This window comes from Vombatus ursinus, unplaced genomic scaffold (assembly GCF_900497805.2).
Source record: "Vombatus ursinus unplaced genomic scaffold, bare-nosed wombat genome assembly UNPS02014821.1, whole genome shotgun sequence".
Lineage (NCBI taxonomy): Eukaryota > Metazoa > Chordata > Mammalia > Diprotodontia > Vombatidae > Vombatus > Vombatus ursinus.
This window is the reverse complement of record NW_020954599.1, coordinates 9,963,053-9,987,281: the sequence shown is the minus strand read 5'-3', so window position 1 is coordinate 9,987,281 and position 24,229 is coordinate 9,963,053. Positions and strand designations below refer to the sequence as shown.

The window sequence follows — 24,229 nt, the reverse complement described above, 5'->3', positions numbered from 1 at the left end:
GAGAGAGAGAGAGAGAGAGAGAGAGACTCCCCGGTTCCCTCCCTCCCTCGCACACAGCGACTAGAGACGGACCGAGAGCAACGCGCAGGGAGAGGAGAGAGCACCGAGAAGAGCCCCGCGCTCTCACACATACACTCACACTCTGCTCTCTTTCCTCTCCCCCCCCCCCCCCCCCTTCCCCCCCCGCCACTAACACCATCTCCTCCTCCTTCTCTCTGCAACAAGAAAAAAAAAAAGCCATTTACAGGTATTTTTTTTTTGGCGGATCCGCATATTTATTTATTTTTTCCCCCTAACAGTTTGTTTACAAGTATTAAAGTTGTAATTGGGAGCTGCCAAGACACATCTGGATTTGTGTTTCTTTGTGTTAGGGGGTGATGTGCAACTAATTAAAGGCAGACTGGCAGCGTCTGCAAATCCTAAGGCTCCCCAAATAAAAAGAGACTGGTAAGTGATTGTTCTTTCTTTTTCTCTGGCTTTTTTTTTTTAAATGTTTGCTGTCCGCTGGGATTGTAAAAGTGGATTAATAATGCTGGACTCCAGCAATAAAAAGCGCCGCTGTATTAATTTATTAATTAATCTGCACCCGCCCCTCCTCCTGAATGTTAAATATGACCTTTGATCTCTATGTCTCTGGTAGACCAGACATGCAATATTGAGCATGTACAGTTACATTGTTTAAAACTAAAACAGGATCATGAAGTGTGGATGTCTAATTTGGGCTTTATGTTAGGCAGTAGTTATTTATGTGTTTTGTTTTTTAAAAGAAAAGAAAACAATAGCTGTAGCTTAGACACCTTTTTTTTTCCCCATGCTCTAGAGATGCATTGATTAAACAATAATGACCTGGATGGTAGGCACCATCATTTTCTACAATTTCTGATGGCATTAGACCTTAAGAGAGAAAGAGTTGGGAGGGGGGAGGTCTGAAGGGGCAGATGAGGAAAGCTTGTGTTTGGAAACACCACTTTTTTTCCTTGGAAATAGGACATAAAATGATTTCCTTATTGGATCAAGATTAAAGGACTGAAATATTGACACATTCTTCTTCCCCTTTCCCCAATATGTAGCTTTCCAGTGCATGGTTGGTATAACTAGTTTTGTTGGATAGCCGTTATTATGGACATAGAGTTACAATTTTATTTGCAGAAAGGGAATCTCTATGCATATTCTTGGTATGTTCCTTCCTTCCCCTCCTCCCCAGAACGTTTAGCCTGGAGCTTTTGGGGGGCACCCTTTGTATTGACAGCAGACCTCTAAAGAGAGCAGTTTTCCCTGATGCTAAAATACAGAGGTGGTTCCTGGATGTTTAGGGACTCTAAGTGATTGAAAGATGCACGCTACTTCCTAATCCAGCCCTGGGTGAGATGCCTTATCTTGATTTACTCTACCCTAATGGGGATTTGTTTACACAAACCTTGCTTTTTAGTATACATCATCTGTAGAACTTGAAGTTTTTTCACTGGTAGGTTAGACATAAATGGTTCATTAATCTAATTATAAACATAATTACAATAATTGATAACCGTTTTGAACTGTGAATATTCAAAGCTGACACTGTACTCTGCCCCATTTACTAATACCAGAACTAAACACTTCTGGCCAATGTCTAGGCTTCAGGAGATGCTATAAACAGATTTTCTGGTAAAGAATCTGGAAAAATCTGGAAACAAAGGACTATATTTTTGTTTAATATGTACTTTGTGTTTTTGTTTTACTTCTTAAAACCCTGTGAAGTACCTCTTTCCCTCTGTAGTAAACAACTAAAATACCCCTTCTCAAAGCATAATAATGGCCTATAAGGGCATCAAGTAGAGACAAAAACACTCAGTTAACATTAACTTTCCTTTAAAAAAAGAAAAAAAAATAGAAAATTATTTTTAATGGTTTGATCTTCAGGTAATCAGTACCTGAAATATTCCCCTCCCCTTTTAATCTGTATATAAAGTCCTTCAATGTCTACAGGAGTTGCATTAGGGAAAAAAAAATAAAGTCCCATGCAGTCCCCTTGTCTTTGGAAAGGGACAGAAATCCCTATTGGGAATGACTAGGAATATAAGTCCTTACAGCAGCTGCAGGCTCTTGGATCAAAACCTATGAAATTGCATGGTTTACTATTATTATTTTTAATCTGGTCTCCTTTTCTTTCTTTTTTTTTTTCTTTTAAAGAAGTAGACCACCACCCCTCTTAACCCCCCCTCCACCCAACCTCACCACCAAATGGCTTGTCCAATTGAGACCTGTCCTTGGTCCATTGAATTAAGACCCTAACAGAGCCAGCTGTGCTGGGATTCAAACTAATGACCGTCAGACACAGAAGGACACTGTGGCAGCTGGTAGTTCCCTTTTTTCTGGCCTCTTTAGTTCAGATTGTAGCTTAGCTCTCAGTTGTATTGTGTTTGCTTACAGTTTATACGCTAGAGCATTGTAGACTTTCTCCGTACCTCATTTGTTAATTTCCTGTTGTTTTCTTCTTAAGGCCATGGATGTTTTTTTCTAGTTTTATAGCATTTGCATGCCCATGCAACACTTGTTCACACATTTCATAATGTTTAAATGCCCTCTGCTTATAGGTAGTATCACCCTTTCCGCCCCTCATTTGCATGTCTTTAGTACTCGGAGTGTCCTCTTCCCTTGGCATTTGTAACCTCCTTCCTCCTTTTTCTATCCCTAGGCATCCCTGACTATTAATTCATTTACTCGGGAGTGTTACAAGGATGGGGGGGGGTGGAGCTTCGGTGTGGTGGTGGCTAAGGTTGGGGTGGGGTGGGCTGGGGTGGGGTGAGGTGACCTGGGAGGGAGGGCGAGTGGGGGAGAGAATGGGAGGTGTGGAGGTGTGTGTATGTCGCGGGGTGGGGGGGGGATGTCCATGTCTTTATGATTGTCATGCGAACGACTTGGCAGGTGAATGTATGAGCGCGTCTATGTATGTGGTGGTTTATTTATTTTTAATCTTTTCCTCGTGCATCTCGTTGGAATGACTTTCTTTATTTTAGTTGTAACAGTTGGAGGATAATGCAAAGGAAGACGCTGCCTGGAAATTCGCCGTCTGTGGATATGTGCCCCAGAGAGGAATAAAGCAACCGTTCACGATCTGTCTTCCCCCCCTCACCCCTCCAACCTCGACCCATCTTTCCCTCCTAACCAGGCCCCCACCCCAACACCAACCATCACCCCCTTCCCTCCTCCCCACCTCCCCCCCTTTCCCGCCCAGGTGTCGGACCAGGCGCCCCCCTCTTCCACCCTGCACCCCTTCTTTCCCCCCTGCACCATGAACACCAATGTCTGCGTGGAGCCGGGGCCGAGCCCGGAGGCCCCGGGCTTGCCCAAGGAGAGCCACCTGCCCGAGGGCGCCCTCAACAGCCTTGTGGATTACAACTCAGAGATGGAGCGCTACCGCTCCTTTGCCACCTCCTTCTACAAGACCAACGGGGGCGCCTTCCCGCAGGCGGCCAAGATCGCGCGCATCACCACGCCGATCTTCCCCAGCAGCGCCGCCGCCGCCGCCGCCGCCGCCCGCATCGGCATGTCCCCCTGGAACTGCGACAACGCGGCCACCGCCGCCGCCGCCACCGCCATGCTCTGGGGCAGCGGCGGCGGCGGCGGGGGCGCAGCCGGGGGCGCAGCCGGGGGCGGCGGAGGAGCAGGAGCAGGAGGAGGAGGAGGAGGCGGAGGAGGAGGAGGAGGAGGAGGGGGCGGAGGAGGAGGAGGAGGAGGGGGCGGCGGCGGCGGCGGCGGAGGGGGGGGCGGCAGGAAATCCTCCTCCTCCTCCGCCTCCTCCTCCTCCTCCTCCTCCTCCATCCACCCGGGCAGCGGCGGCAGCAGCAGGACCAGCATGCACCATCGAAACGACTCCCAGAGGCTGGGCAAAGCTGGCTGCCCGCCAGAGCCGTCGTTGCAAATGGCAAATACTAATTTCCTCTCCACCTTATCCCCCGAACACTGCAGACCTTTGGCGGGGGAATGCATGAACAAGCTCAAATGCGGCGCTGCTGAAGCAGAGATAATGAATCTCCCTGAACGCGTGGGGACTTTTTCCGCTATCCCGGCTTTAGGGGGCATCTCATTACCTCCAGGGGTCATCGTCATGACAGCCCTTCACTCCCCCGCAGCAGCCTCAGCAGCCGTCACAGACAGTGCGTTTCAAATTGCCAATCTGGCAGACTGCCCGCAGAATCACTCCTCCTCCTCCTCCTCCTCCTCTGGAGGAGCTGGCGGAACCAACCCGGCCAAGAAGAAGAGGAAAAGGTGTGGGGTCTGCGTGCCCTGCAAGAGGCTCATCAACTGTGGAGTCTGCAGCAGTTGCAGGAATCGCAAAACGGGACACCAGATCTGCAAATTTAGGAAATGTGAAGAGCTAAAGAAAAAACCTGGCACTTCACTAGAGGTCAGAGGAGATGATTTCTTGTTTCCCAGCCTCCCCCCGTCCCTTCTCACCCCCCTCCCCTCACCCCTTCAGGGCTTCTTGTCTAACTTCAAGATGCATTATCCCTTTTCTGAAGCTTCATTCAGGTTGTAAAATACTATAGGTGAATGGAGGAGGGCACAGTCTCCCCCCCTTTACCCCGACTTGCATCTCGGATGGAACCACCCTCTACAGGGGGAGGCCCCCCCTTCTTTTTTGTCTCTGGGGGGGAAATGTAATTGGTCTAAAAGTCAGAAGTTTCACATTCATTACGGTCACAATTTTACCCTGGTGGTTTAAAGCCCCTCCCCCCATCGTGTTGGTCTTTCTTCCCAACCCCAAATCTCTGCACATGGTTGAACTCATCATATCCTATACATTTATATGTAGGCTCAGAATGACACATTGGTGACCTATTTTCACCATTTCTGTATGGTAACACAAGCATTTTCATGCACATAGGTATGTGTTGATGTGAAAAATAACGTAACAAGAAATGAATGTTTGAACCAGAAATACCTGGATGCACATGAAGATTCTCCCTGAAGTGTGTGTATATATATATATATATATATATATATACACATTTATGTATACATATATACAAATATACACACAACCATTTATACTTATTTTCCCTAGCATGTCCTAAATATTCCTCTGATTTATATGCTATTTTCAAATATACACATATAGCTGGTGTTTTCTTAAGAAACAGACAAAAATACAGAGATAGCTGAACACCTGCATTTTTAATGGGAAGAAGCTCAGAGTAAAGTAATACATGAGTTAATTTTAGGGTAGCTGGAGGTAATTTTGTTCAGAAAGAATGCCTGGGTATAGTTTCCGAAATGAATGGTTGGTAAAATATACTAAGAAAAATGTTTCCTTTGGGCACTGCTTCTGTGCCACTGCTTACGGTGCATTAAAATTCTACTAAATAGCTAGGCACAGGTTTGATTAATACATATTTGATCTGTAATACAATGTCTTCTACCTATATGTGCTCCAAATGGATGATGTATGGAATATCACAGAGCTGTAAAGTGAGATTTTCAAATTTGTTAAACATAAAAGAAGAGATGTTTGGAAGAATTTCAGGTGACATACTGAACAAAACAAACTGGGGGGGGGGCACAAAACCATAAGTAAAATGGTGGTATTTTTAGCAAAGGAAGACAAGCAAGTAATCATTTAATCATGTTATTGAAATTACAGTGCTTCTGGTTAGATATGCATCTACACAATGCTTATAAAGCTGGAGGTGCTTGCTTTGTCATTGACTGAACCCTAAAGTAGGTGAGAGATGTGCAATTGCCAATTGTCATCAGTGATCAATTATTATATTCCTTTTTAAATGATCACTGCTTTGGAGGAGTTTTCTCCAGGAAGTGTTGTAGGTGGGATTAAAAAAATAAAACAAAAAAAGAAAAACATCTTTGTAGTTTGTGAAATACCAGCAGTAAGATAAACAAATGAAAAAAAAATTAGTTTGGAATCTTGAACTGAAGAACATTTGTTTTCTAAAATTCCATGTTTTATTGACATTATAACTTATGATCAGATGCATCAAACAATTTCCCCTCCCCCATGAGAGTGTATGTCCCAGGAAGTTTTCATTTTTAGCTCACTAGATTCCATTTCCTTTAGATCTCAGGTGGTAAAATAGTATTTTGTCCATTGTCTTGACTTTTGTTTTTAGCCAATTATCATGAGTTCACTTTTACTAAGAGTTTCAAAGAACTATAGGCAATTAAAACTGCTAACACTGAAATTTCCTGTTGATCACAATTAATAATGAGCACATGGCACATGACTCCCTCCTCTGCCCCCTTTCTGTGGTGTTAGCCACTAGCATTCCAGTCTTTGGGTGATGCCAGCCTGGAAAATGAGTTAGACAGAAGCTATAACACACTGTTGCAAGACAGGGTACATAGTAGATGGGGAGACAGTGATGGCTCTCTGGTTTATTTCATAAGCATGGTATTCTGGGGGAGCCTGACTTACATATTACCAGGGCTTTATCATCACCTTGTTTCTGGACAGATATCTACTTCTAAGAACATTTTTTTAAAAATTTTCTTGAGTCTGACTAAGATGTTCCATTAGCATTCAAAATTGTTGAGGCATGTTATACCTGATGTTAAAATTATTTAATCATTGTGACCAGTAAAAACCATAGTTTTGTTAGCCATGTGCATTTTTATAACCACTTGCTTCCTTCTCTTCTCCTTAACCATGGTTTGAAGATAGATTTTCTAGCTTCTAGAGGTTCCCTTGACTGCAAGTCATGTCTCTTTGGAGAATGTCCTATGGACCACAGATCATATCTTTAAAAGAATGTTATTTGGTAGAAGGAGAGGAAGAGTTTCCTAAATTGGCTTGGTTACTATTTAGTCAGTTTTTTAAAAGGGAAAAAAAAACCCTAAGGAATGACAACATGATTGCCTAAAGCATATGTGTAGCAACACTGTTATGGTTGTAAGGAAACCAACTGGAAACATGTCAGAGTGATAGGGTTTACATGACTAAACCAAAGCAACAAGAATGGGGCAGGTGGATGCAAAGTCACCCTGCTGAACTATGTGGCCTTTCAAGTTTGTTTCAGGGTCCCCATAATTCATCATCTTCTTAGGTGGTGCCTTATAGATTGGTTAGACATTTTACTAAGAGTAGAGATGTCAAATTCCATCATGGACTTTTTGTGAGACTTCCTGGTCTAAGCTTAGCATCAGATGCAATGATTGGCTTCAAATTGAGAGTGCAGATCAAACTTGGTAGAGGCCAAGCAGGTTGGGCTATCTTATTAGATGAATCTCTAGCTCTTCATTCCTTCAATTACTTTTTTCTTGTTCACTTATTCTTGTCTTGGTGTATTAAAGAAATAATCAGATTCCAAGGTTAGTAAGTGGAACTTAAGACCGATTCACATTAATGTTTTCAGATTCCTGCCCTTACATTTTTAATGAAATGCTTCCCTTCCAGTATTCCTTTTAACATTGCTTTCATCTTTTCCATTATTTTCCTTATTAGGTTCACCTTAAAAGCATACCAATATCCTATAAATTCTTTTAATAAAATTAATTATGATTTTCTATATATAATGTATATAAAATAATAAAATAGTTTCCTATGCAACTATTCACTGCATATTTGCATACATACTTTTTTTTATTTATCTAATGATTAGTTTACCAAATGTAGACTTTATTTATTCAAAGTAATTAGGGACAATTCTGTATTCCCCTCCTATTAGGTAACATTTTTCTAAAACTTGTAACCTAGTTGATCAGTTTTAAGATCCTGGGTACTTTACAATTATTATTAATTTATCTAGAGGAACTTATTTTAATTGGTTTATCATAATTTTTTTAAACTACTTTATGAAGATAGAGTTTTTATGTTCAGCCATCACACTTCTAATACTCATGTTACTATTTAGACATGATCTCAACTTATATGGCCCAAAGAATAACGCTATCCCATGGGCAACCCCAACCCCTAAGTCCCTAAACATTGTTCAGGTGACATGATTAATCTCTGTGGGATAGCATTAGAGACCACACAGATCTGGTTTCTCTCTCATTAGTTGATTTATGGAACTACATTAGTAAGTAGCTCCTCTAGAGGTTTTTGTGCCCCCTTCCTCCCCTTTGCTTTCCTTGTTGAAAGTTACATACCACAATGTCATTAAATTGTAGGGAGAACTAGAATATTGAAAGGGGATAGAAAGGCTAGTTGTAATGAACTGGTTGGAAAGAAATGGAAAAAAATCAGGTAAAAGGACATTCTTATTCAGTTTTCTGAGCTCTCTATCAAATATGGAGACTATGCTATCTTTTCAAGAAAGAACCAGCATCTCAGGGACTCAGGCCCTGTCAATTATAGTCATAAACATATTTCTGACTTTTGCAGGGTTTTGTTTGTTTACTTTGATTGTTGCTGGGTTCAGTAAATATTTTATTAAGTCCTAAAAACAGCAGCAAATAGGCAACAAAATTTGTTAAAGACCTACTAGGCTCCTAGGTCTGGGCCAAGTCTCTCTTTGTAGTTTCAAGCCAAAGTTATAGATTATATTGATGAAAACCACAAACTTGTCAAGATATGGTCACAGAAATGTAACATCTCTGTAATTAAATAATCTTTTCACATGTTTGGGTTTTTTTTTCACTTTTAAGCTTTTTTACATTAACTAGAAATATTTCACGTTTTAATCTGAACCATGATACAGGTCAGTATTTTGGTGTTTCATGTCCTAAAGTCTTCATTTGAGAATGTGTTTCTAAATTGGAGGTTAAAGGAGAGGTGTGTCATACTGCAATCAAATATTTAGGTTTAATTAAAAAATTTAAAAATTTTGAACAAAATATATTTAGTTAATTCTAAAAGCAACCACCAATAGGCAGGTTCCCACAAGATTCAAACCCGTTACAGGGTGTCTCAAACATCTTAGTGCAGCTATTAAGGTTTAAAATTCATTAATATTTTTGGAATAGCTTGTAAAATATTACATGATTTTTAAAAAAGAAACTAAGTATTTTGAATACTTCCTAAATTAGGAATATACACAAATTCATCCCATTTTAAATGTTAGGGAAACTTTAAAAAAAGTCAGTCAGGAATGGTAAAATATAAACAATCAACCATTTGCAAATTATGCTAAAAATAATGCTAACATATCAAGCAATTTAACAAAAGTAACACGTGGAATTGATCAGATTAAAATTATTTGTTGCTTTAGATTAAGAAAGGAGGCTTCATGGTAGGATAGCAGCAGTTTACATTTCAACTATTTTAAAGAAGCAGTAAGTAGAATATTGAAGTTTTGCTACTCTTCTCCCCCTCCTCCCAGTTTTTGTCTTTCATGTTCCTGAATGAATGAATTACAAACATAATTAAGAACATTGTGATGGACAGGCACAGAGATTAGCAAAGTGTGACTAGTTTGTAAATTATCTGCTTTAAATATTTCATTGAATATTTAAATTAACTGTAAAACCACAGAAAAGTGTGTATAAAGGATAACTGTTTCAGTCATAGGAAAACTCTACCCTGATTTTTAAAAAAATTCTAGTTCTTATTATATTGAGAATGTTTTTTCTATAGTTTTTTTTTGGGGGGGGAGGGCAGGAAGGGTTAGTTACATACTGAATATAATAGCTTTCTTTTTTAAATGATATGTAGCCAATTTGAGGGTGGGGTGGGGTGGTGATGGAGCCTTCTGAGTGGTCACCTTAAATGATCCAGATTGGCAATGTATAGTACTCAAATACACCAAAAAAGTATTAACCATATTGACTACATGTTGCCCTTTTGGAGGAAGCCTGTGAGAATTTGTATTATTGAGTGGGTAGGAATTCAACTTAATTTATTGAATTGCTTGGAGAAAATAAATATTTGTGCATTTGTGATCTTTATAATCAGTCTGATTTGGAGACATTGAGATATGAGTATAAAGATACCCACTGGAAAAATTCATACTATTCTTTTAAGTTTAGTTTTCCCACTCCACTGTTACCCATGTTTCATAGTTTTCCTTGGTTGAAAACAAAAACACTTTTTAAAAAAAGTATATCTAAATTTGTGATACAAACATATGAGTCATGACTTTTAAATTTCTAAAATAGTACAATATTTATTCACTTGTTTGGAATTAGGATAGTCTTTGATTTAGGATTGGACTTTTAAACTAGATAAATAAAGTAGATTTGGACACTATTATTTTTATCCCAGAAAACCCCCACATTTTTTTGCTAAAAATAAACAGTTTTGAGGATCCTATTTATCTATGCTTTTGTCCCTTTCACTACATTTAATTTTTTTTAGTCTAGAAATATTGCCTTGAAATAGATGGTTTCATTTGACATTATACTGTGAACTCAGGCTGCAGCATCTTTTTTTTTTTTCCAGACAGTCTTTTTTTTTTTTAAATTCCTCAGTCATATCTTGTTCCATCACATGCAAACACCTGTCCTGAAATTGAATTATTCTGCAGGGTAATCTAAAGCCTCCCCCCTTTCAGCATCATATGTTTTCTGTTGTTTATTGAGTTATGTGCACCATACTTCAGATGCGACAGCCATTTAATAATGTTGAAGCCTTAGCTCTGCAGGGGCTAAAAAGATCCCAGCAGGCTTGTTAACTTCTATTCTCAAACATTATGGGAAATATTTTCTCCTCTGTGGAACTCCTAGGCTTCCTCTTAATTTATTTTAAAACTATAAAAATCTATAGCCAGGTAGGCATTAAACCTACTGCATTTTTGCAGTTTTCTGAGTTTGTTTTTCAATATTTAACCAATCTTATTTTTTATGCAATATGCAAAAGAAAGCAGTGTGATCATCAAATATTTCTTTTAAAAATCAAAATTAAAGCCTTTTTTTTCCTTTTGCTTATATTAAGGCTCGTTCATACTTATATCATGAAACACTGAAAGTTTCTCAAAACCTCAGTTTTCTTCATAATTTTATGACATATTTTGGAATTCATTGTTAGGTCCATACCATCAAAATGCAAGCAACTATGCTGATAATTAATGATGTTCAGGTAACTAAGGCTGATGGAGTCCTTTTTGCTATTTAACCTAAGTTATCTAGATAGTGTTATTAGTATTCATTTTACTAGTCAAGGTGTGATGTGGATTCACTTGGAAAGAGTTAAATTCTGATTTGTTTTCAACAATACTAGCAAGTCATAGTTAAGACATGGAGCTATTATCTGAATTCAATTAATGGGGACAATCAATCCAGATAATCTCTGTTTCTGTTTTTTAAATTCTTGAAGAAGTGCATTCATTTTTTCTTGCTATTTATTGTATAATCTGCAAAATGTTATCCTCCATCTCTGTTATGTATGCAGAAATAGCTAATATTATGTGTAATGAGAATTAAAAGATTTTAAGGAAAAGTTTTTGAGGAGAAGTAGTTTAGATGTTATGAGAGGAAAGTGCTGCTAGATAGACAAAGTCTGCCTCAAATGTATTCTAGAGAGATAGATTGTGTTACTTTTTCTAAAAACAAACAAACAAACAAACAAAACTAAAATGTGATTAGAATAGCATGGCCAGTTGAAAGACCAGAAGGATAGAAGGAGGGAGGATATAAAGTTGGAGAGGTAAGGAAGAAAGTCCTTGGAAAGTTCTTGAGATATAAGAAAGTAGTTTTGAGTCGGTTTTGGATTTGTCAAAAGGTGCTAGGAAATATTCTGGGAAGTAAATACATAGTTAACTGTGGTTATAGTGAGCCAAATAATATTTCAAATGCTGATTAAGGCAACCTTGAAAGAGGCAATGGCAATGCTCAAACTAGGAAACCGTGAATGCAGGTGAAATAGAAGAAACTCTGCCCAGGAAGGAAGTGAATTTATACTTATTTTCAGAAATTTTTTGAAATAGGATAAAGGAGAAGGAAAGTGTGACACAGGTTTATAATCAGTATATCTTGTTTGGGAAGCTAGGGTGAGGCATTAGGGAGATGCATGCAAATATACACAAATTCTATTGAATTCAGCAAGCATTAATTGAATGCCTACTGTGTGCCAGGCACTTTGCTAGGTATTGCAGATATAAAGATAAAAATGAAAATATCACTTTCTCTCAAGGAACTTACATTGTATTGGAGGAGATAGCATGCAAACAGAAGTGAATAGACTTTGTATACAAAGTAAATACAAAGTAATTGAGGACAGGGCATTGGGAAGCATAGTCTGCTGGCAAACTCCTTCTCCCTCTCCCTCTCCCTTTTCCTCTTCTTTTCCCTTCCCCTGACCCCTCCCCACGCATGCATGTGCATAGCCTAACTATAGTGAGAGTCTGAATTTTTTCTCCACTTCTCATGATGGTAGTTATGGTTATAGTGGTGATAAGTATTTATCCAAGCTTCTGAAGCATTTGATAGAAAGATGCCAAAGTGTAACTAGATTTCAGTAAGTCTAAGATTGGTGAAAGGTTCTGATTTGGGGGTCATCTATATCAAAACTTATGTTTCATATAGAGCTAGGTAGACATGAAAAATCCCTCCAGAAGCAAAGAAACAAAGAAGAGAGATGACTTAGGAGAAAACAGTTCTGAAGGACTTGCTCAAAGACTCAGAAAAGATGAATGATTGATGGTGTCAAAAACCTCACAGCAAATAGTATATGAAAAGAAAAGGAGACATGCACACATACATATATCCATATGTGTGTATTTTTTATTGTTTATGTGTTTGTTACCTTTTTAAAAAGAAGCACCTATATTGCAGGAGGGCTGAAAATAGTGGAATTTCCAGGTATTTCTTAAGTAGTTACTATGTGCCAGGTACTGTGCTAAGGAAAAGAAGGTTAGCATACTATTTTGCAATGTGATACAAGCTAGTTTGATGTCAAGATCTCCTGTCTTGAAATCTATGCTGAGGTAAGGAGAGTTGAAATGAATATTTTAAAATATTTGAAGATGATATAAATTTCACTGTGACAAAATTGTGATTGTTAGTGGTGGTGAATCTGATGTTGGTGGAAAGAAAAGGATAACTGGGCTGGGAAATGGGAAGTCCCTTGGGGAAATGCTCTTGTTTATGGGTTAAATGAGGTCAGTGATGACTTTGATGGAGATGGAAGAAGTAAGAGTAAGAGATAGAATGCTATCTTCTATGTGGGTGGAGAGAAAAAAATCAGAGGAGGTGGCCATATCTTCAATTTTTGAATTCCGAAATGTTCTTTAAAAATATGAAAGGGAGGAAATGAAAATAAGTTAAGGTAGTAAGGTAATGGTATATTCTTATTTCAAGGTGAAGGCACTATGTCTATATGAAATTCAGTGAGGTGGGTACTTTAGACTCACTTTTAGAGATGGGGTTGTAGTATCATTGAACCAATGCTTCCTGTTTTATATACCTCGAGTTCCTCCTTCATGATACTTCAATCTTTACAGCCTATATCTAGCCCTCCATCCCAAAGGGAGAAGGAAATTCTAAAATTCATTCACTCAAACAATAGGAGACTTGGGCAATTTTCACATTCATTCAAAAAGTCCTCTGATTCTTTGCTATATTCACTACATAGACTTGTTTTGGTATCTGGGAAGGAAAACAAGATTGTTTTGATCTATGTAATATTTTAATATGGAAGGATAAAGAATAGGAGTGTTTTAAAAGTAACAATCCATTGAAAATATGGAAAGAGGGAGAGAGAGAAGGAGAGAGAGGGAGGAAAGGAGGGAGAGATCGAGAGCAAGAGAGAGAGAGAGAGACAGACAGACAGACAGTGACAGACAGAGATAGAGAGGGAGGCAGAGAGACAGACAGAGAGACAGAGTCAGACAGAGACAGAGAGACACAGAGAGAGAGAGAATAGTGTAGAATTAGGTAGAGGTATTCACTCTGGAGCAAGTGACAGCACTGGCTTTAATGGAATTAGAAATAAGAAATAGAAGAAAGAGAGAATAAGCTAGGGTTGTCATGGTTTTTAAGAAAATACAGAAAGAAATATGTTAACACATGTTGTCTCAAGGTCACCATCTTGAATCTGGTCCAAATTAGAAATGACAAGGAAGCTTTGGTCATTGCTGATAACCTTGATAAAAAAAAATCAACTATATACTTATCTTGTAAATATATATGCATATGTGTGTGTGTATGTGTATATATATATGTGGGTGTGTACACACATGAATGCACATATGTATGTACGTGTGTGGATAGATAGAATTAGCACAGAAATGAATATGCTGCTTTTTCAAGAAAGTTGATTCTCAGGATTAAAATGAAGTTCTGTAGAAAAGATGGTGTGGGAAGGAATTTCCATTCCAAGGTAATGATAATGTGTATCTTGGTAGAGGTGATCGAATTGCCAATATTTCAGAAACCTTAGCAACATTTTTAATTGGCCAAGAGAAATACAGGAAAACAAACAAAATATTGCCCTGATAAACTGTAATATTAGCCAGTGTGTCCTACATGCTGCAGAGGAAAAAAAAAATTAAAATTGAAATCCTGATGGTGACTCACTACTTGTATGACCTTGGCTAAGTCCTTTCCCCTCTTTGGGACTTAGTTTTTAAAACTTTAATCGGGGATAGGACTAGATGATTTCAAAGGCACCTCCTCTGATTTTATGAAAAAAGAAAGTTCCAATGATATGTATATGGCTCTTGATATAACAAAATCATGAATTTCATTTTGTTTTCTCAGTACCAGTACATATGAACATTTTGGAAAGGTAGGTGATGTTTTTTAAAACATTCCTATAGATAAGGCCTTGAAGACTTGGACTGACCAAAGATATCATATAAAACAGGAGAGAGATTGTAATAGTAACATGTTTTTCTTTAATGATTAACAAAAATAAGAATAACTTCATGTAGAAAAATGTCCTATTTAATTTTTGAAAGAATTATTTTATAATTAGCCTAATAGAGGGAAATGACCTAAGTAACTCTAATTGTCACAAAACTCGGTTGTTTTCTTCCCCCTCCTGTGTTAGTAGAGATAGTTTGGAAAAATAATAGAACTCTTTCAAGTTGAAAGTCAGCATTATACAGTGGTTGAAGTGCACTAGCCATGGACAAGTTACTCAATCTCTATGAGCCTTAGTTTCCTTATTTGTAAAAAAAAATACCTAACTCATAGGATTACTATTAAAATAGGTTACATCGGTAAAGCGTTTTGAAATTTTAAAATGTTAAATTAAGTATTAGTTAAGATAATATGACAATTATGATCAAATCAACAAGCATTTATTAAGCACCTATTATGTGCCAGGCATTGTGCTAAGCCTTAGGGATACAAAGAAAGGTAAAAACAACCCTTGCTTTCAAGGAACTTAAATGGAAAACCAGATATGAGGGATTGGGCAGTAATTGGGAAAAAATATATTTTAAAAGCTGCATAGACTACTCAGAACTATAGCTTTCAGATAGATATCTTATATTCTTAATGGTGTCCAATTAGATAAATTGCTCATAATGAATTCTTTTTTAATTCTCCTTGGTGATAAATAGAAAATAAATAGTTTCAGCTTCTTCAGGCTATGGCTTTCTTAGCAATGTCCCAAAGTTGTAAGAAACATTCACAATTAAATTCCATTGGGTGGCTGTTTGCAAAATTCTACATGATGACAATGAAACTTTTTATAGTATTTTAAGGCTCCCAAGTACTTTTCCTCACAACAATCCTGTGAGGTGCTTTGATTTTTCTGTTACAGATGAATGAACTGAGGCTCAAAGAGGTTTAATGACTGCTAATTATTAGCATGATCTGGATTCAAACCCAGGTCTCCTAAATCTTTCCTAGACCAGGACTCTTCACTGTACCAAGTAGGACACACCAATTTGTTTTTTGCTATTGTTTGTAGTACTTGGGGTTAGGAATTGGACCTATGATTTCAATCAAGACCTCCTGGTAAGATTACTGCTTCTAGGAATTCAGGGTGGTTCTTTTTTTTTTTTTTTTTTTTTTTTTTTTTGCAACTTTGAGCCTCAGAGAGTTGCCAAAAGGCAAAGAGAGGGCACATGACTTGCTCACATTCATAAAGCCCGTATGAGTCAGGGGCAGAGCTTGATCCAGGTCTCTATCCACTACAGCGTATTTGCTCTCCAGTGAAAGAATATAGATTTACCCCCTCACTTAGGTTCAATCACTTTATTTTTCTCTGAATTTGATTCACAGATTCCCCTATCTTTGACCCACTGGTCAGGTTAACCTTTTCCTCTATCAGTAAGTGCCTTTACCATTCATTAAATGTGAATGTTTGTTCCTCTTTTCATTAAAAAAAAAAAAGAATGGGGAAAGTTCAATAGCAGTTTTCAAACCCACCACCACAAATGAAAAAGAATGCCCTACAAACATAGTCAATTGGTCGCTTTTCAGGAGCTGATTGGCTCTGTCCTCACCGAGTAGTATTGCTGTACTCATCAGGAATTACTGTAATGACTTTGAGAAGAGACAGAATTATTGGATCAGACAAACAAAAGACATAGGGGAAATGTGCATATAAAAATGTAAATATTACAACCATCCTTGACAGGGTGATATTGGGCTTTTAGCTATTATTTTATCTCAGTTTCCTTATGAAAGAACAGTTTATTTCAATTTTAAAAAATGATTGTGACATATTGTCACTACTAGGTGTAGTTAAACAATTGTAGGAAATCTTATTAAAAAAAAATTTGAGGTATTCATTCTCCCTTTTAAAAGTCAGTATTCCTTTTTCCCAATTTGGATATAAATCATACACATACACACATATGTATATACACATACATGTACATATATACATAGATTACAACTTGCCACTATACATACTGTGTGTGTGTGTGTGAATGCTGGCAAATTGTAATTTATTTACCTAGGCTTAAGAAGTTTTTTTATTACTACCTAGGATGTTTATAATGCCACAAAACAGCTTTTACTTGCTTGATGGACTTAGAGTTCATATGTTTTTTTCCTGGATGGTTTTGACAAAATTCGATGAAAGATAACTGAACATCCCCTTCTCCTTACAAAAAAAAAATCTACCTCAATCAAATAGTTAAAAAGCTCAAGAAAAAAGTAATTTCCATTGTTCAAAGTGAACTTTCATGGCTTAGCCTCTTTTCCAGAGTAAGAACAGGTGTGGTATGAAGTGGTTGATTTCACATCCTCATCCTCTCCCCCTTTATCATCTGCTGCCCCAGTTTCCATCACTATTATAATGGCTTTCTTTGGCTTAGCACCTTTATCACATAATAAAAGAATAAAAATCATCTACCCTTTGCAGAGAGTTCATATGTGTTTTCCCACTTCCCTGCCCCATCCCCACTCCCAACTGCTGATTCACAAAGTAGTAGAGGTAAGGATGGAGGTGATAGGGACAGTGCCTAGGGAGTATGGTGAAGCAGCAATAACATCCAGTGATTGTCTATTAATTAAAAATTCTTACTTCTGGTTTTCTCTCATTAGTCAGGTTAAAAGTTTGAGTCACCCAGAAACAGGAAATTTGGCATATTACTTATAACCAAGTATTAAGTAAAACATGTTTGATTTATTTATTTTTCTTTCATTTTCATTTCCAAAAATTTAGACTTTGTTCCAGGTAAGGGATTTTCATTTCCTTTTATAACTATAGTAACAGTTATATCCAATTTAAATATTTTAATGGCCAAAACAAAGATGTCTGTGTAAACCAAAAATGCTATGAGACAAATGTATCTAATGTATATGAACATGTATTAGAGATAGATATATTACAAGAAAAAAACCCAAAAGGGATTTAGTTGTAACTTAGAAAGTCACAACAGAGTACTTTCATATTTACTTATATCTTTGTTAATTCACATATTGAATGTGTTAAGTTAAGGGCTGCTAACTCTTAACACAGTAAATACCATTATATTGTTAGTTTGGGCACCACTATTTCCTATTTTGCAGGGTTACTTATAGCTGACTTTTATTACAGGCATACAATGCTTCTGAGCACTAGTTTTCTCTACGTCTTCATGTAGATGTGTTTCTATATTTTATGATGATTTTACTGCAGGTATCAGCAGACTCCATTAAATGAACAAAAGCACCTTCTAAGGGCAAAGCACTAGGAATACAAAAAAGAAAGAAAGAAGGGAAAGAAAACATTACTTGCCCTCAATGAGTTTATATTCTATTCTATTCTGTTTGTTTCTTTTAATTGTTTTTGCAGTTATTTAGGGCACAGCAGAACATTTTGAGAAAACTTTACATATTTTCCTGTTTGCTTTCTTTAGCTTTGTCTAATACTCACTTGGCTTCATAATACAAAGTGTTTCAGCATTCAATATTGGTAGTAGATTTGTGCCTCAGTTTCTACATTGTATATATATTCCTCCATGATTATAGACAAAATGTAGATATTTAATTATTTTCCATACTTATAAGTAAACTGATATTACTCTGCATGATATTTAATAATTACATTTCAGTATTCTTTAGGATTGGATTATAGCTTCCTCTATTAAACCTGAGCATACAAAAGCTCTATTTTCCTTTGTAGGAAGACAGGTAAATAAGCACAAAGCATTTGGACTATATGAATGACTACAATCAAGACAACCTAATGTTTTGTGAAGAGGCCCAGACCTAAAGTTACTAGAAATCTTGGTTCAAATCTTGCCACTGATCCTAGCTGTGTGTCTATGGGTAGGACACAAATTCTCTTAGCTAGTATTCCCTCACCTGTACAATGGGAAAGCCTTGGAGGATTTCATTGAGCATCAGATGAAATAATCTTGTTACAGAATGCTTTACTAACCTTAAAACACTATATAAATTCCTTCTATTATAATATTATCAAAGATAAAGGACAATAGGTTGTGGTTATTTTACTTATAGCTATCATTTACTCATATAACTTTCTAGTGAAATCATGATTGCCCAATGGGGTACTTTAGTTCATTTCAAAATAATTCTTTACTACTAACTGGCTGTGTGACCTTTGACAGTAATGATGGACATAAAAATATATTTCTGTAATGCTTTTAGCTTCACAAAGCACTATACTCATAACAAATCTGAGAGGAGCACATGATTCTAAGGTTCTGAGTGCCTAACTTGGGCAAGGTCACACAGCTAGAGTCAGATAAGTCAATTCCTTTGACTAAGACATGGGTCCCTTTTGTTGAATGTACTAGGTCATAGGACCAGGTCTACTGTTAGATAATGGATTTAAACCTAGACAAGACTTTAAAGGCCAGCTAGTCCAACACCATTATTTTACTGATGGGAAAACTGATGCTTTCCCAAGGTAATAGAAGCAGGATTTGAACCCAATTCCTTTTGACTCCAAATCCAACGTCCTTTCCACTATATCATATGCCCTTTCAATTCCAAATCTTTGGATCCTTAGAAACAATATTTTCCTGAAGTTTATTGTGGTATGAGAACTGATTGATTCTTGCTTGAAAGGAATGACTAAATTTTAAGATCAGTGTTGTAATACCATTCCTTTATCTACGTATGGTCCTATCTCCATCTTCACACAAAGGGAGTTATATCTGCCACATTTTGCAGCCTTTAGGAGACTAACTTTAACTAGATCTTCCCCCCTCTCCCCAAGAGATAGGGTGTTTTACAATGATACTTAGCTACATATACAACCAATTAAATCAATACATTAGCTTCAAGGGCTACCTGTAACAGAACACAAATTATGTTTCGTGGGACCATTTTTCAGGTGCACAAAAAAAGGAAGTTGAGGCTTAATCATTGGCTTCTAAAATGATGCTTTTTAAAAGTTTATTTTAATTTTAAATAATTTAGCTAGTGTTCTTTGACGAGTAAGGAGATAGGGAGAAAAAGATAGTTTTCTGGTAAGGGTCTGGTAACCATGTCTATAGTGGGGGGTGTAGGAAGAAGAAGGGTAAACAAATATGAAATTAACATAGTTTTAACATTCTATCTTTCCTTTTGAAAGAAATGCCTTTCCCTGTTAAAGTTAGTCAACATAGAAAAAGAAAACACTTTTTAAGACTGAAGGTCATTTCATACAAGGTTTATGTTGGGCTAAGATCTCTAGAATACCTTTTAATGTTACCTGTTAGGAGAAGCTGGGGCTGCAGATTTCTGAACATGCCTCATGGGAACAAAGGTGCTGTTCGTCAGTATTTGCACTTGTATCAGCACTGAAGGCTGTCTTAAACAATGCTGGTCAACTCCAATTCTATTCTTTATCTCCCCTTGCCCTTTAACTTCCAGGGGAATCTGGCTTCCCTGCCACTCAGGATAATGATTTCCTGCAAGCATAAGTGAGATCTGGAAACTAAGTGTAATCTCATCAAGAGTTCGATTCCCCAGCTGGGACTCTTGGATTTAAATCACCAGAAGGCAGATAGATGGTCAATGCACTTAAGCCCCTCTGCTGTTGTGCTCAGCCATTGAACTGGTTGAAAGGGCATTTCTGTAATGAAGATAATGTCACCTGTTGTGATGGAAAAATTAGAGAATTTATTCCAATAAATTATGCCTAGCCTAATCTGAACCATACAATTGGACACACTATATGTTGGTCATAAAAAATGTACTGGCTCACATACCAGGGCTTTACAGAAATCAGTCCAGGCTGGATGAAAATTGGACAGTGGGTTTAATAAAAAAATTGACTAATATATAGTCTGTCTTTCCTTTCCATTTCCATTTTGTGTGGCTTTCAGGGAAATTTCAGCTTACGGGGAAAGCTGTATTTTTTTTTCCTGCATTCTTTGAACATGGTAACATGCAAAGAGGCAGATGAAAATAGATATAGGAAGGAGAAGGAATGCAGTATTCAGTATGGGAGAGGTCAATGCACATTTGATGGGCAGGATGAAATTTTTGAGGGGTGTTTCAGGATTTAAAAATTATCTGAAAGACACACAAAAACATGGGTTAATAATTTGAAGGCATCCAGTGGCTTATTCTCCACATAATATAGTAATGATGATTTATTTTTTACAATGTTAGTTCAAAAAAGAGTTGGCCGTACCTTTTAGAAGGAGAGAGTTTTAAAATAGCATCTTTGCCCTTCAATACTAATATTCTATGTATTTAAAGGTCTGATTGACCTTTTAATCAGGCACTGTTCCTTCATTTCCAGCTGATATGACTAAATCTGACAGAGTTAATTCAGCCTAATGTTTCAAGACAGTAAATAAAAGCCAACTGAATTCTAGTTATTAAAAAGCTGTTTTGAATAAAGAATGCATATATCTAATAAGAAACTAAAATTATAATTAATCATTCTGTTGGGATGAGACTTCAGCTAATTTATGTATTCACAGTTATAAGATACTGTTTCAGAACGCTAACTGCTTTGACTTCTTCCTTATGAAATATACATACTTCTCGACCTCATTTACCATTAGAAAACATCTTGTAACCTACATGAGACTGGTGAATAAGTGAACAAGGTCAACTTTCTTCAGTTTGGGTTTGGAGGAAGATTTACTTTTACTTCACTCTCTTCTATAAAACATGTACATAAGTATGTATATCATAACATTACATGTAAAAGACTACATATAATTGCATGTGCACACACATATATATATATATAGTATTGTAGATACAAACATATATACGCATATGCTTGCACAAATTTCTCTTTGGCTCAGACTTGTGATTTCATTGGTATAGGGAAATCCTGGTGTGGAAACTGTCTTTACCAATGCAGATGACACACTTATCTCTCATTTGTAATTTAGAGAACTCCCAGACATTGAGAAGTGAAGTGACTTGTCCATAAATTAGTGTGTATTATTAGAGGCAGAACTTTCACTCAGATCACCCCAACCCCAAGGTAGGCGCTTTCTTTATCTGTTCTTCTCTACTGTCTCTTAACCAGGTGTGCACATGTGCACATATATACAAACATGCACACATATACACACATCCCACATAAAACAGGGTAAGGATTATAAAGAGGATTATAGTGATATACTGTTTTGAATGTTAAGGTATAAATGAAAATTCTATATTTTGGATTATGTTTATACAAGATAGGAACTCATGGTAATTGTAAGTTAAATGCTGCAGGATTTATTAAACTCAATATTTTCAGAGCATGGGGAATGAGAAAGAATGTTTTCAAATTCTGGTGATATAACCAATTCAATTTAATCCATGATGCTACTCAGGGAATAATTGACAATTATTTAACAAGAGAATCTCCTCTTCTTCTAGGCCCCTTTTTATGTACATTAAATTAAATACTTTGACAATGAGGATTAAGTCGATTCCTTCAATACCCTTTTTTTTTTCTTTACCTTTGGTGTTTAGAAACCGCCTTTGCTGCATGTGAACAATGTGAATGGAGTTCAGAACCCTTACACTTGCACCACAACCAGCACTTTACAAAGTTGCTGGAATACGTACGAAACATTTAGGAATCTTCCTCTAGTAGGTGAATATTTTTGGTGCATGCTTTAGTAGTCTTTTGGAAAATATTTGTTGTCTTTTCTTAAAATAGTATGAAAGGATGGTACATTCCCTTCAGTATCAATGAATGACTTCAGTTTTTTTTCCTAATTTTTGAGATATAACAGTTTCTGTGTATTTTTTTCTGCAGACAAAAGGATAGTGACTAACCCTGGTATTTTCTTGGTCTAGGGATCTCTCAAGCAAGAAAATTCTCCCTGCCAGTTTGAGTCAGCACTTTATTTGTCTTGCATGGTCTAAGAGGGTTGACTAGAGCAATACCCTTAGAAAGAGTCACCCAACCAATCAGTGTATGTCAGAAATGGTACCTGAACCCGGATCTTTCTTGCTTCAAGATCAGATCTCTATTTGCTACTCAGTGCTGCCTCCCTTATGTTTACAAAGGTCTTAAAAATGCAGACCTAGAGGGTCTGATATATTTAGTTTAAAGGGACTGATATATTTTAGTTTCTACATAATTTTCAATAGTTTGTGTTTAGTATTTTGCTGAACATATACTAATTGGAAAAAAATGTTTTCAAAAGCAATGAATTATTGGTTGTCATTGCACCCCAAAAGAGATTCTTCAAAATGAAGAGCTGACTGCACTAGGTTCCAAAAGTACACTGTACCTGGGTAGAATGTGCATTCAGTGTATCTGAGCAGAAATATATTTTGGAACTATTTTAGAAATAGCATTCCCCTTGTCAACATCATTTTATTGAAATGTTCTGCCCATCAGTTTTGTCTTTTTAGGTAAATCTCTGTCAGTGGTTTTTTGGTTTTTTTTTTTTTGAGTGAGGATGTTTTTGGGCCAAGTCAAATAAAAAGTAGATGATTTTGTGAATGTTTCCATAGGTAACTAAACGTGCAATACTTATGCTTGGGACTCTTATTTATCTTATTGATTCTGAAATGAGGTCCAAAGCTGAGTTAGTCTTTTAAACTATAATAATAAGTAGTGAAACAGGCCAGGTTAAACAGCACAGGACTGCCAAGTGATAGGATTGTTTCTTCACTATCTTTGTTAAGCCTGAAGTGAGATGATTCTCTCATTAATATGGTACAATTTTCCTGTAAACCATTAAAGAAGACAGGCACTAGCCTTCCATTGGCTACTTAGTTATCCTGACCAAAGTCACATATACAGGGTCATTCCCTCCCTCTTCCCTTCCCTGTATACTACTTGCTATGATTTTTGAGGCATTTCCTAGAAATTTTTTCCACACCACTGTTAATATAAGCGTATCTTGTTCAATAAAACAGGAGAAAGTCACCATTCAGATTTTTTAAAATGTCCTAAGATGGCATTTTTAAAATTAAATGTTGTATCTCACTAACTAAAAAAAATATGGCTGAAGTGTAAAGAAAAAAAATCTCATTTTGTATTGCCATAGAAGGAAAGCTTAACTTGTTTTCTTGCTTTTTTTTTATAGAGAACACCTGTTCCCAGCGCTGAAGCATTCCGATGGTTCTTTTAAAGGTGTAGTGTATCTTATTTTCAAGGCAGTCGGAAGTGAATGGCAAACTAAAGTCTTGTTTTAAAAAACTGCTTAGTCCACCACTGAAGAAAATACTCAGATACTATTTTCATTTTATGTATAGGGGTTTCCTCAAAAAAACAAACAAACAAACAAGCAAACAAACCACAACATGAAAAAATCTGGGAGCGTGGGGAATTGGCCAGTTAGTACACTGATTCTTTCTTTCTTTGATGTAACTTAGCTATACTAGTGAAGTCGTTGTCTATTTTTAAAGTGGCTGTAAAAAAAAAAAAAGAATAATAAGTTTGGGTAAACCCCTGCTGTAAAATCATGTATCTTTGCAAAGTACATATCTATACTTCATTTCCCAAATCTATGTGTTTCAGTACTGTAAACTGTACAGATAGCAGCTTGTATTTTGTGTGTTTAGACACAAGGAGACAATCACGTCTGAGCATCTATGGAGA

The 24,229-nt window shown here is 37.0% G+C and overlaps 1 protein-coding gene and 1 long non-coding RNA gene across 2 annotated transcripts; both read left to right on the top strand.

Annotated features, from left to right (window-relative positions):
• Nucleotides 1-204: 204 nt before the first annotated feature.
• LOC114024348 lies at nucleotides 205-3,257 on the top strand. The gene is made up of 3 exons (XR_003566895.1): nucleotides 205-247; nucleotides 372-447; nucleotides 2,997-3,257. It is a non-coding gene; the product is annotated as an uncharacterized LOC114024348 (long non-coding RNA).
• Nucleotides 3,258-4,941, top strand: CXXC4 (CXXC finger protein 4). The gene is made up of 2 exons (XM_027837360.1): nucleotides 3,258-3,590; nucleotides 3,669-4,941. The coding sequence occupies exons 1-2, from the start codon at nucleotides 3,272-3,274 to the stop codon at nucleotides 4,517-4,519; spliced, it is 1,170 nt and encodes a 389-aa protein (XP_027693161.1). The 5' UTR covers nucleotides 3,258-3,271; the 3' UTR covers nucleotides 4,520-4,941.
• The last annotated feature ends 19,288 nt before the right edge of the window (nucleotides 4,942-24,229 follow it).